General features: G+C 36.0%; 1 protein-coding gene across 4 annotated transcripts in view; it reads left to right on the plus strand.

Annotated features, from left to right (window-relative positions):
- The window catches only part of LOC141502971 (tubulin polyglutamylase complex subunit 2-like), a 50,182-nt gene that overhangs the window by 6,741 nt on the left and 31,137 nt on the right, over positions 1–12,304 (plus strand). For all 4 annotated transcript variants that reach the window (XM_074208014.1, XM_074208013.1, XM_074208012.1 and 1 more), the window contains exons 2-3: positions 6,482–6,561; positions 11,074–11,161. In XM_074208014.1, the coding sequence (XP_074064115.1) occupies positions 6,482–6,561; positions 11,074–11,161 (168 nt within the window). The remainder of the gene's footprint in view (positions 1–6,481; positions 6,562–11,073; positions 11,162–12,304) is intronic.

Raw genomic sequence — 12,304 nt, forward strand, 5'->3', positions numbered from 1 at the left:
ATGCTGAATGTTAGTCAAGTTTCTGCAGTCCTATTAATCAAGCAATCAGCAAACATTTATTAATTACCTAATAAGGACCAGGCAGATCTCTAAGCTCTGAGGATATAAAGAAAAGTGAAATTGCTAGCTCCTTAAGGAGCTCATATCCTTATGGGTGGAAGACAGCATGGATACATCTGAGCATATATAAAATTTATATAAGGTAGTTTGGAAAGGAAAGGCTGCATGTGGAAGGGGACCCTTGAACTAAGTCTCATGAGACACTAGGAGTTCTGGGAAGCAGAGGAGAGGAGGGGGAGCATTCCAGGGATGGACAACAAGTCACTTGACATAGACACTGGCCACGAGGGATCATGTGAGCAACATTCAGGAGGCAATATAACAGTGGTCAAGGTTATGGAGAAGAGTAAACCAGAAGAAGATGAGAAAGGTCTTTAGTGGCTTCATTCAACCCTTTCCAATAAGAGATGAAAGATCATGGCTTCTTTGAGGTGGTGAAGGTAGAGGGTGGGAATGGAAAAATTCCTGAATTATCTCTTACCTTCTAGGATATATGAAGATTCATTATTTTGCTCTCAAGTATATTCATTTAAGACAGAGACAAACTTTTGGAACAATAGTATTTCTAAATTCCTTTTCTTAGAAGGTAGAAACTCATATTCAAAAAATTTATGGTTCTGGAAGTGGTGACACATACCTGTACTCTTTACCACTGGAGAGACTGAAGCTGCTGGAAAACTTGGACTCAGGATGTTATGTGCTGCCATAAGACCAGAGCTAACTGGGTACCTGTGCAAAGTTCAATATGGAATCAAGTGCCACAAGGTCAACCAAAAGGGGACCAAACAGCCCAAGTTGGACAAAGAACAGGATAAAGCTTCTTTGCTAATCTGTAATAAGATAGGGCCTATGAGTGGGATCACACTTCTCATTTAGGCAAAATTGAGAGAGAAAGAAAGAGAGAAAGAGAGGAAGGAAGGAAGAGGAAGGATGGATGGATCCTGGCCCTGAAGTATCAACAGAGATATAGGTTAAAATTCTGCTTCTGACACTTCTAGCAAGACTCTTACATTCATTTTAATAATGTGCAAAATGGGCAGAATACAGCAAAGAACCTAACTGGGAAATGGCTGAATAAATTATAAATGTAATAAAATATTACTTTGCAGTAAGAAATGACAAATATGAAGAATTCAGAGAAAAATGGAAAGACTTGGGTAGAGTGATACAGAGTGAAGAGAAGAGAGCCAAAAGAACAACCAGCACAATGACTATACAGTCATCAATGTAAGACAACAGTAATAGGGATCAAATGTAATGGACAGTGTCTGCTTTTTGTTTTGTTTGACAGATCTTTTTTTAATTTTTAATTTTCTTTTTTCCTCAATTGCATGTAATAACAATTTTAATATTCATTTTTTAAGATTCTGAGTTCCCAGTTCTCTCCCTCTCTTGTCCCCTGTCCTCGAGAAGACAATTTTATAAAGATTATACATGTGTAACCATCCCAAAATTTTCATATTAGCCATGTTGCAAGAGAAAACATAGATCATTAAAAATCCCCAAGAAAAATAAGAAAGATTTTTTTAAGTATACCTCAATCTGCATTCAGATTCCTTTTTCTGGAGGTGAATAGCATTTTTCATCCTAAGCATTTTCATCCTTTTGTAATTAACTTGAATCATTGTACTGCTAAGAAAATCTAAGTCATTCAAAGTTGATCATCATTCAATATTACTATAACTATGCATAATGTTCTCCTGGTTCTCTCACTTCCCTCTCTGTATCAGTATTTGTCAGTCTTTCCAGGTTTTTCTGAAATTATCCTGCTCATCATTTTTTGTAGCACCAATAGTATTCCATCACAATTATATACCATAGCTTGTTCTGCCATTCCCCATATTGATGGTCCTCTCCTTTAATTTCCAGTTCTTTGCCATCACAAAATCAGTTACTATAAATATAGGTCCTTTTCCTTTTTTTAATTTTATTTAATTTCTTTGGGATAACAGACCTAGTACTGGTATTGCTGGTTCAAAGGTATGTACAGTAACCCTTTGAAGTCTTTTGGGCATAGTATGGGCAAAAGTTTTAACTGAACTATTAAAAGAGAATAGAATATTTTTGTTAATAATTGATAAACTATACAAGTATAAATTGGCATGTATTATTCCTTATAATCATGGTACTATCTTCAAGGAATCAATCAAACAACAACAAATTTTATTTACTAAGTATTTATTATATTCCAGGCATTATACTAAGTACTAGAAATACAAAGAAAAAGCAAAAATCTATCCTTCCCTCATGGACCTTACATTTGAATGAGAAAAACATGTATGTATATAATATGTATGTATTTGTATGCATGTGTACATATATGTACACAAAAATATAAAGAATATGCAACCTAAATATTAAAGATCCCACTATAAAAAATTAGAAGAGAATTCAGATTTCTTTCACAACCATGACTAGGAAAAAAGTTCTTAACCAAACTAGGAACTGAGCAGATAATAAATGATAAACCAGGTGATTTTCATTAGACAAAAATTGGAAAGCTTTTGCTTTCCAACAAAATCAAAGGGTATTTTAGTCAAAGGATGTAAATAGTTTTCAAAAGAATTATGAATTCTTAATAAGATGAAAAATCAAACCAAAACATTATTAAGATAAATATAAATTTTTAAAAATATGGGACTGTATCATACATTCAGTAAATTAGCAAAGATGGTAGAAAGAGTCAATGATGTCAAGGTTGGAGGGTTTGTGGAAAGATGGGTGCACTAATGCACAGATGTTGGAATTGTGAATTGGTCAACTCCGGAAAGCAATTTGGCATTACGCCTAGAAAGTAACTAAAGTATCTTTGACTCAAAGATACTTTAGTAAGATTCCATATACAGCAATATATTAACAGTAACATTTTTGTAGTAGCCAAGAACTGGGAGAAAATACTCTTTGACTGGGGAGTAGCCAAATAAATTGTAGCACAAGAAGGTAGAGGAATATGATTGCTCTGTTAGAACATGAAAAATCAGACTAGCATAGAAAATATAATAACTAAAGCAAGCAGAACCAGGAAAATATAATAGTCGATAATTACAGTGATACATACAGAAACATTTTGTCATTCAGTTGTATCCAACTCTTCAGATTCCTATTATCGACTTTTCTTGGTGAAGATACCAAAGTGATTTGCCATTTCCTTCTCCATCACATTAAGGCAAAAACTGATAATGTCAATGATAAGGACAAGTGTATGGGGTGTTAGGTATCTCTGGTGGGTGTTTTGGGGGGGGGCTATCTCAACTCTGGCTTCCAAAAAACTGAATTGACCATCACCAACACCCTGGTAAAATTGTCTGGGCAGAAGGGATAAACTGGGTTGAGGGTAACCAATCAGGCTGAAACTTATTGGTAAGATAGGGGGATATCTACCCTAAACATGTGAAGACTTTCTTGGTGAAATGGAAAGATGAAAACAATTTGTGTCATGAAGGGGGCTGGAGCAGGTACTGTGACACACTTAGAGCTTGATCAGATACTGATACCAAGGTAATGCACTACATTCCAAGTCATCTCTGGTTAACCAAACTTTTGTTTTAACACTGAACTTCAGTGACTCTGGAAGAGAAAGTGAGGCTGATAACTTAGTGCACCTCTGCCTCACTTGCTATCATCTTGTGATATCACTGGTCCTCTTCAAAATAAAGGAGAAATAACAAGGAGAGTAGAGATTAAATGACTTGCCCAGGGTCATACAGCTAGTAAATGTATGAGGCCATATTTTAATTCACAAAGTTAAATCTTCCTGACTCTAGACCTGGTACTCTTATCCACTGCACCAACTGCCTCAACCAGAATGATGAGGACTGTTTGTCGGCTCCAGTGTTCTGAAGAAACTCCTCAAAATCCAACTCTTATGTCTTATGGTGTCTTGGAGGTTCTTAAATATAATTCTGTTAAGTTACATTCTGCTGGCAACACTTCAGATATGGTCCTGGCAGCAGATTATGTTGGCTTTCTGAGGACCAGCCTTGTTAAATATAGAGATGTTCATCAAAAATAGACTGAAACACTTGATGATTATTTGCCCTGACAACCTATGAAACAAAAAAATTGTTGGAATATGACTATTGTCTCAAAATAGATATATAATTTTAGGAAGAAAAGAAAAGAAAATAGTCAAGTTACTTTCTTTCCTGAAGTCTTGGAAGGACTTCAGGTGGTCAGTAGCAAACTGGACAATGTTTCCAGCCACTAAGTAGGTACATAGCTCACTTCTTTTTATGGAGAATGTGGTACGTCTGGCATGTTGTGTCACTGTGTAAAAGTAGAAGAGGATGGTCCATGACCAACAACCTTTGCCACACTAATGGAGGCGGGGAAAAGAGGACTAGATTTAGAGGCAGAATATTGGCTTTAAGTCTCAGGTCTGCTCTTTATTACCTATAACTTTAGACCAGTCACTTAACCTCACTGTGCTTCAGTTTCTTAGCTGTAAAATGCAGTAGTTGTAACTTAGATGGTCTCAGAAATCCCTTCTATTGCTAGATCTATGATCATATGACTAGAGGACCTTTAATATTTCTCTAAATATTTTATCCTAATTTTTTTTAGGGTTTTTTTTTGCCAAGGCAAACGGGTTAAGTGGCTTGTCCAAGGCCACACAGCTAGGTAATTATTAAGTGTCTGAGGCCAGATTTGAACTCAGGTACTCCTGACTCTAGGGCCGGTGCTCTATCCACTGGTCCATCTAGCTGCCCCTTTGTCCTAATATTCTAATTGCAAGGAGAGAAATGTATAGAATACTATGACTTCTATAAAGCAGTCTGGGAAAATGTCTATGTTGTTAGAAAAAATGCTAGAAAGAGAAATTCCGTTTGGAATAACTATACAATGATTTAAACAACTGGGCAATATTAAGTATATAAAATTTCAACTACAACACATTATGGAAAAGATTTTAAAAATTAAAGAGATTCATTATTCATGATTTGGAGTTATAAATATAAAAATGAGCCACTCCCCCTTCCCCTGCCTTCCAGCTCAGTAAGGGATCCCTGTGTTATCCTAATGAATATATATTGACAGAAATCAGACAAAATAAGTACATATGGATAGGGTGCCATCTACATTATTGGAGGGAACACCCACATTGATATAATTACAGATCTATTTGAGTCCTATCTAAATTAAGAGGTAGATCAAACTAAATCAAAAAATAACAAAATTCATTTGAAGAAACCAAAGTTTAGATTAGAATCTCAATAAAATAATGAAAAGGTTAATAAAAAAGCAGAAATGAAGGAGATATAACCAAATCCCAGACTACACTACAAAGACCTAATTCTCAAAACCCTGAAAGAAAAATAAATTATTGGAACAGACCAGATAAGCAAAGGTTGAAGCAGTTGAATACAGATTTTGTATTGAGGCTCAGCTGAAAACATAAACAATTGGGAGAAAAACTCCTGGAATTTTTCCAACAAAGACTGGAGGGTTTTTGCAGAGGTTAGGTTTAACCCAGAATCCTATACCATTTATTATACCATACTGGTATGCTTCAGGGGCAGCTAGGTAGCACAGTGGACAAAGTCCTGGACCTGGAGTCTGGAACATTTATCTTCCTGAGTTGAAACACAGCTTCAGACACTTACTAGCTGTGTGACCCTGAGCAAGTCACTTATCTGTAGTCACATCATCTGTAAAATGAACTGGAGAAAGAAATCATAAACCACTCCATTATCTTATCTCCAAGATAACCCCAAATGGTTTAAGAAGTGTCAGACATGACTGAAACAACTAAACAACAATAATAACAACTATGTACTAGATAGAAAGCAATTTGAGGGGAAAAAAGTCTTGTAAAAACTAGAAGACAGAGGGATGAAGGACTTTCTTTACCAAGCAGGAAGTAGATGAAGTTGTAAAAGTTTTTAAAAGTAGACAGTGTTGATTAAAAAAGAAAGTATAAAACCAATGGGGCAGTGGATAGAGCATCAGCCCTGGAGTCAGGAATACCTGAGTTCAAATCTGGCCTCAGATACTTAATAATTACCTAGCTGTGTGGCCATGGGCAAGCCACCTTAACCCCATTGCCTTGCAAAAAACCTAAAAAACAAAACAAAAAAAAACAAAAGAAAGTATAAAACCTTTTGTGGAAACAAAATTCATGCAGCTAGGATAAATGAAATTTTGATCAAATGTTTTTGATAAAACTTAATATCTAAGATATATCAGGAACTGACAAGCCTAACCCTCTCATTTTACAAATAAGGAAAAAATCCCTAGATCCTTGTCGCCAAATCCAGGCGCTTTCCTTGCATCACACATCTTTTGGAAGAAACATTGAATTTCTTATTAGATTCAGTTTTCTTAGGATGGATCTCTACCATGAAAATGTCCCTGAACAATAACCACACAGCCCCAGAGAGTTCTATTTGTCCCAGTAACAAATTTCTCTTTTCTTTTCCAGAATCATCTCCAGGAGTGACAAAAGTGAAGATCATGGAAAAGGAGCCTGCTGAACGCCATATGATTGCTTCATGGGAGCTGGTAAGTATCTGCCATTTTGAGAGGATTACTGCTTCCTCCTGAGGAGGGAATAACTTCAGAGAGAAAAGGATAGAGATAGCACAGATATTCTTCCTTCCATTTACACCTCAATCAATGTATAGAATTCACCCTTGTCTCTCCCCATTGATTCTCAGTGCACTTACTTTTCACCCTGTAATATGAGTTTTCAAATGTAAGAGAGTTTTCTAGGGAGATGTCTTATCTTTGGAATTCCCTTCTGATCCACCCAGGTCTAGTTTGGGAATAGCCATATCAGTCTTGTGTTTGAAATACAGGATTTGTGATGAAGATTGTAGAGATGAAAGAAATTTTTTTGGAACTCACTCATGATCCTTTATTGCCCAGAGAGGGTGGTGTAAGGGGTTTGGGGCTAGCACTAAAAAGGAATTAAATCTTATCTTCAGTGATTGGGAGAAACAGGATATATGTCTTAGAAATTCCAGCAGACCCATGAAAGCAGAAGTGTAGGGAGGGAAAGAATGCCTTTTCTGGGCTGTTAAATCATTACCATCCTATCATGTTCTTTAATTTCCCTCCTTCCCCCATTTCTCCCATCCACTCCATTACCACCAGGGAGTAATCACCTTTAAAGAAATGCATATTTGCCACACTACCCATGTAAAATATCAATAGAAAAACAGAATGTTGTAGTTAATAGAAATCTTAGTCTAGTCAAAACCCCTTCATTTTACTGATAAGAAAGTAAGCTCAGAAAAATTAAGTTGTTTATGATGTGCTAAAGGTCACACAACTAATTAGTTCCTGGTGGATTTAAACCCAGGTTTCTGACTCTTAGGCCCAAATAAGCTGTAGTTTTAGCTCTAAGCACTTGTTAAGCAACTCCTCTGCTCTGTGTTGTAGCATAGGCACAAAATCTAGCTAATGTATCAAAATATTTATCAAATGTCTACTATTTACAAGACTGGTGTTGGGGCTGAAGGGGGACTGAGATTGCAGTTCTTGCCCCTAAGAGTTTATATTCTATTTAGTAAAAGTGATAAAACACAACGAAAAATAACTGTTAATACATTATTAGTGCATTAGAAATTGTACTGATCTAATTTTATTATTTTTTCAATTAATAAGTATTTTGTTTTTCCCCTCTCCCAATGGAACAAAAAGAAAAAGAAAGGAAGAAGGAAAGGAAGAAGGAAAGAAACAAAGCAAGAAAGAAAGAAAGAAAAAGAAATTCTGATAAACACATGTGCATAGTCCAACAAAGAAAATGTATGTGAGAAATCTACTATGTAAGGATCAGGAGGAACATTCCTGGCAAAAAGAGACCAGAGAAGAAGTGAAATTAGAGGGACAGCTAGGTGGTGCAATGGAAAGAGCATAAGCCCTGGAGTTAGAAGGACCTAAGTTCAAATCCAACCTTGGACATACTAACTGTGTGACCCTGGGCTAGTCACTTAACCCTGACTTTCTCAAAAGAAAAAAGAAATGGAATTAGAGTTGGACTTTAAAAAATAAATACTAGGGCCAGTTAGATGGAGCAGTGGGTAGAGTACCAAGCCTGGAATCAGGAGGACCTGAGGGTAAATCTGGCCTCAGACACTTAATAATTACCTAGCTGTGTGACTTTGGATAAGTTACTTAACCCTATTGCCTTGCAAAAACAAAAAATATTAATTCAACAGGGGTAAAAGGACATTTTAGGCATAAAGAATAATGCAAAGCAAAAGTATAGAGACCAGATTGTATAGGTTTTGTTTGTGGCCTAGAAATTGGTTTATTTGGCTTCAGCAAAGTACATAAAGAAATTATAAATCTAGAAGAGTAGAGTGGCAGCAGATTTGGTGCTCCTGCAATAGTCCAAGTGGGTGGTAGTCAGGACCAATGTTGGGTATCAGGAATAAAAAATGGTCAAGGTAGAATCAGTATAGCACTATCACTGACTGAATAGAAGAGAGAGAAAATAGAATTCAAGGTCATACAAAAGTTTCATGCAAGGTGCTCAGTCAAAGTGCCTTTGACAGAATTAAAAAATAAATAGAAAAAGAATGGAGCTGGTTTAAGAGAATGATACAAGCAAGGCCAAGGACATGGAGCTTGAGGTACCAGTGGGAACATCCACTTGCAATATGGTCTGAAGCTTATAAGAGAGTAAAGGACTAGGGAAATAGATAATAATAGTGATATCTAACTAACATTGATAAGCACCTTCAGAGTAACAGTGCTATTTAATAACTCTCTGAGTTAGGAATTATTAATATCCCCATTTTGAAGAAGAGGAAACTGAGAGTCACATAGCGATTAAGTGCATGAGGATGGATTTGAACTCAGATCTTCCTGACTCCAATTAAAAGAAATTAAAGGAAATATATATTTCTATAAGACTCTCTTCACTACTCACTTTTCCAGGATATTCTGAGAAGTAAATCAATGAGATAACATCTGTTTGTAAGTACTTTATCTATAACTTTCAAGAGTTATAAAAAGTTTAAACTATAAAGAGGTTAAAGAATGTGAGCCATTCCCCATCTTAATTTGTAAAATAACATAATCCCTATTCATATGAATAAGATTCTTTAGTAGCCACTAATAAAGCAAATCAGAGGAGCCCTTCCTCCAGCCAAACATCTCCTATGCCCAGTTTAGAGTAGGCAAGAAGTAGGATAGATGCCACCCCAGAAATATCTTGATTCTAACCTATGCCTCTCATCCTCATTCTTTTGTTAATGTTGTTACCATCAGCCAGAGATGAAGCAGGCCAGTCTAATAATTCAGTTTCAGAATTTGAATGTCCAGGTCCAATGCTAATTGACTTACTTTAGATAAACTATACCTAAGGAACAATCTTTATCTCATGTGTGGAAGGTTCAGTAAGAGGGGTTTGATCCTGAACATGCCTACATTCTAGGATGTTTATTTATGAGTATCCTCCCCATCAGTAGCCCTCAGAGGGAAGGCAATGAAGAACTCTTTCCTCTATTGATACCATGGCTAAGATCCCTTGATATTGGGTTAAGAAAATTGGTAAGTTATGTGGATGAACTTTAGATGTATCCTATGTTTTTTTTAAAAGATTTTATTTATTTTGAGTTTTACAATTTTTCCCCTAATCTTCCTTCCCCCCCACCCAGCAGGAGGCAGTTTATTAGTCTTCACAATGTTTCCAGGGTATACATTGATCTAAGTTGAATTTGATAAGAGAGAAATCATATCCTTAAGGAAGAAAAATAAAGTATAAGAGATAGCAGAATTACATAGTAAGATAATACATCCCATTTTTTTAATGTTTTCCTTAGCTTTATCTAGATTAAGTATCTGACAATTCTCTGCCTTGTGCTTTCTAATCAGTATCGATATAGACTTAGTACATTTTAAATAACTTAAGCACTTTGGTTATTAGCATTCAGAATTAAAAAAAAAAAACTTCTTGTCATTTCTCTGATGATTTGGCTCCCTAGAATGTCATAGAGACATAGAACTGAAATTTATGGCAGTCTTCAGGTCTTATCTAGGACCTACTTATCATTTTAGCTATTCCTCTTTCATCATCTTCTCTTTAGTCTCCTTCCCATCTAATTCTCTTTGAATTTCTTCTCCATCTGCCCTCCAGATGAGTGAAACTGTGGGAAGATATGATTAATTCACCCCACCTGTGCTCAGGGACTCAGCTTGTGTAGCATAAGGAGTTTTCCATTAGAGATGAGAGAAAATCAGTCATTTTTTTTCAACTATGCCTTTATTGCTCTCTCATTTGTGGATCATTTTACATCCATTCATTCATTCCTCAAATTTTATAAGAGCCTCCTATGTGCAAATGTGCCATGTTAGTGCTGAGGTTAACTGAGGAAAGGGGAGACTTGGAGAATAGATGAATTGAATATCCCAGTCTCTGTCCTCAGGGAACTTAATCTTATGGTGGGGATGAGAAAATACACAAACTATTGAAGCAAATTAGAATATAAAAAGTATACTTAAGAAAAATATAAAGTGTTATGAATTTAAATGATGAAAAGCTACCAATAGCTTGGGCTGGGGGGGCCCAATGTCATAAAGCGAAATTGCATCTTTGGGCTGATATACAGGAATTGGAAAGAGTAAAAAGCAAGGCTTAGGAAATTGAAAAAATACCAGTTTATAATGTGCTGTATATTACATCTTCCATCAGTATAAAGATAGAAATTAGAATTTTATCTTTGGCTGCCTTACTCCCCAATTTGAAGGACATAATAGGAAGAAATTTTTTAGAGAAGATACTTTCTAAATATCCTTGGGTGGCCAGCCCAAGAATTTTCTAGAACTGAGCCAAGATGAAATCATTAATTTAACTGTCAATTTAGTAACAAGTCCATGATAGTTGAAAGTTTATGTTCAAAGATACCCTTTGGAGTAATTTGAGCAATGATCGATTGGTGCCTGGGGGTAGGAGATAGGATATAGTAAACAACATTCCCCATTGCAGCATTCATCTTCTAGTTTGAGGCACAGACTCATCCTTTACCAACCCCATCCTCATGCTCTTCTGCTTTGTGATTATAGAAAAATGACTGTGCAATGCCAGAGGATTTGAAGAATTTTTACCTGATGACAAATGGTTTCCACATGGTGTGGAGTGTGAAACTCGATGGTAAGTTGGCCTCTTGCTCATTGTCATTTGCCTTGGTTAGTCTTTGGCTCTTTCTGAAATGTCTCTTAGCAGAGATGTACTTCCCCTGAACCAAATCAGTGTTTAACATGAGCCTGCTCAGAAGTCCAAAAACAGTATTGATTTCTGTGATAACTGACCTTGTTCAGATTTAAATCACAAGGCAAGATTACTTAGAAAAACCCAAAGATTTTCTTTAAAAACAGTAACTCATAATTTCAAGTTTCCATCCCAGAGTCTTATTATAGTATCTCATCAAAGGTTGGAGGTGACCCTAAGTTCTTGTAGGCATGTAAGCTCTGGTAGGTTCTACCATGATGAAAAAATATAGAGTATGAACCTGACAACAGATCACATCTCTTTTCAGAGTACCAGTCTAAGTATGGAGAGAATAATTACCAGTAGTCTGACTACTTGGTGATGAATTTAGCTGTACCACACAAGAAACAAAGAAAAATACAAAATGGTGCCCAGTCTTATACGCCCCTTTTTTTATTTTTAAGTTTTTGCAAGGCAATCGGGTTAAGTGGCTTGCCCAAGGCCACACAGCTAGGTAATTATTAAGTGTCTGAGGCCAGATTTGAACTCAGGTACTCCTGACTCCAGGGCCAGTGCTTTATCCACTGCACCACCTAGCTGCCCCATTATATGCCCCTTTCTGCTTCTATAGTGACTGTGTCAGAGTAGCAGGGAAGAAGGCAGAGTGTGCTAAGAATGATACTATTTTAATGTGACTATTAATATTCCAAATGTGGGACTATTACCAAGTGGACATGTTGCCAAAGCAACTGAATCCTATGAATCTTGACATTTCTGCAATAAATGAAACTGGAAGGAAGAAAGAAATCGCATCCAAATGAAAGGATGGTTCACAGGTACTTTTTGAAGGAGTAAAGAAAGGATATGAAGAAATAGGTTTTATCCCAAGAAATACTATTTTATGGGATATTGGGTTATCACATATTGTAATACTAATGAAAATAGTAATGTAATACTAATGATAAGTATTTGCAGAAGAAAACCTGCCATTAAAATAATTGCATTTTCTACATTAACATCTTTTGCTAATAATAATGAGGTAGAAATTCTTTGAAGAAATTGCAAAAATAAAATAGATTATATTTT

Source organism: Macrotis lagotis, chromosome X (assembly GCF_037893015.1).
Source record: "Macrotis lagotis isolate mMagLag1 chromosome X, bilby.v1.9.chrom.fasta, whole genome shotgun sequence".
In the NCBI taxonomy this organism is placed as follows: Eukaryota; Metazoa; Chordata; class Mammalia; order Peramelemorphia; family Peramelidae; genus Macrotis; species Macrotis lagotis.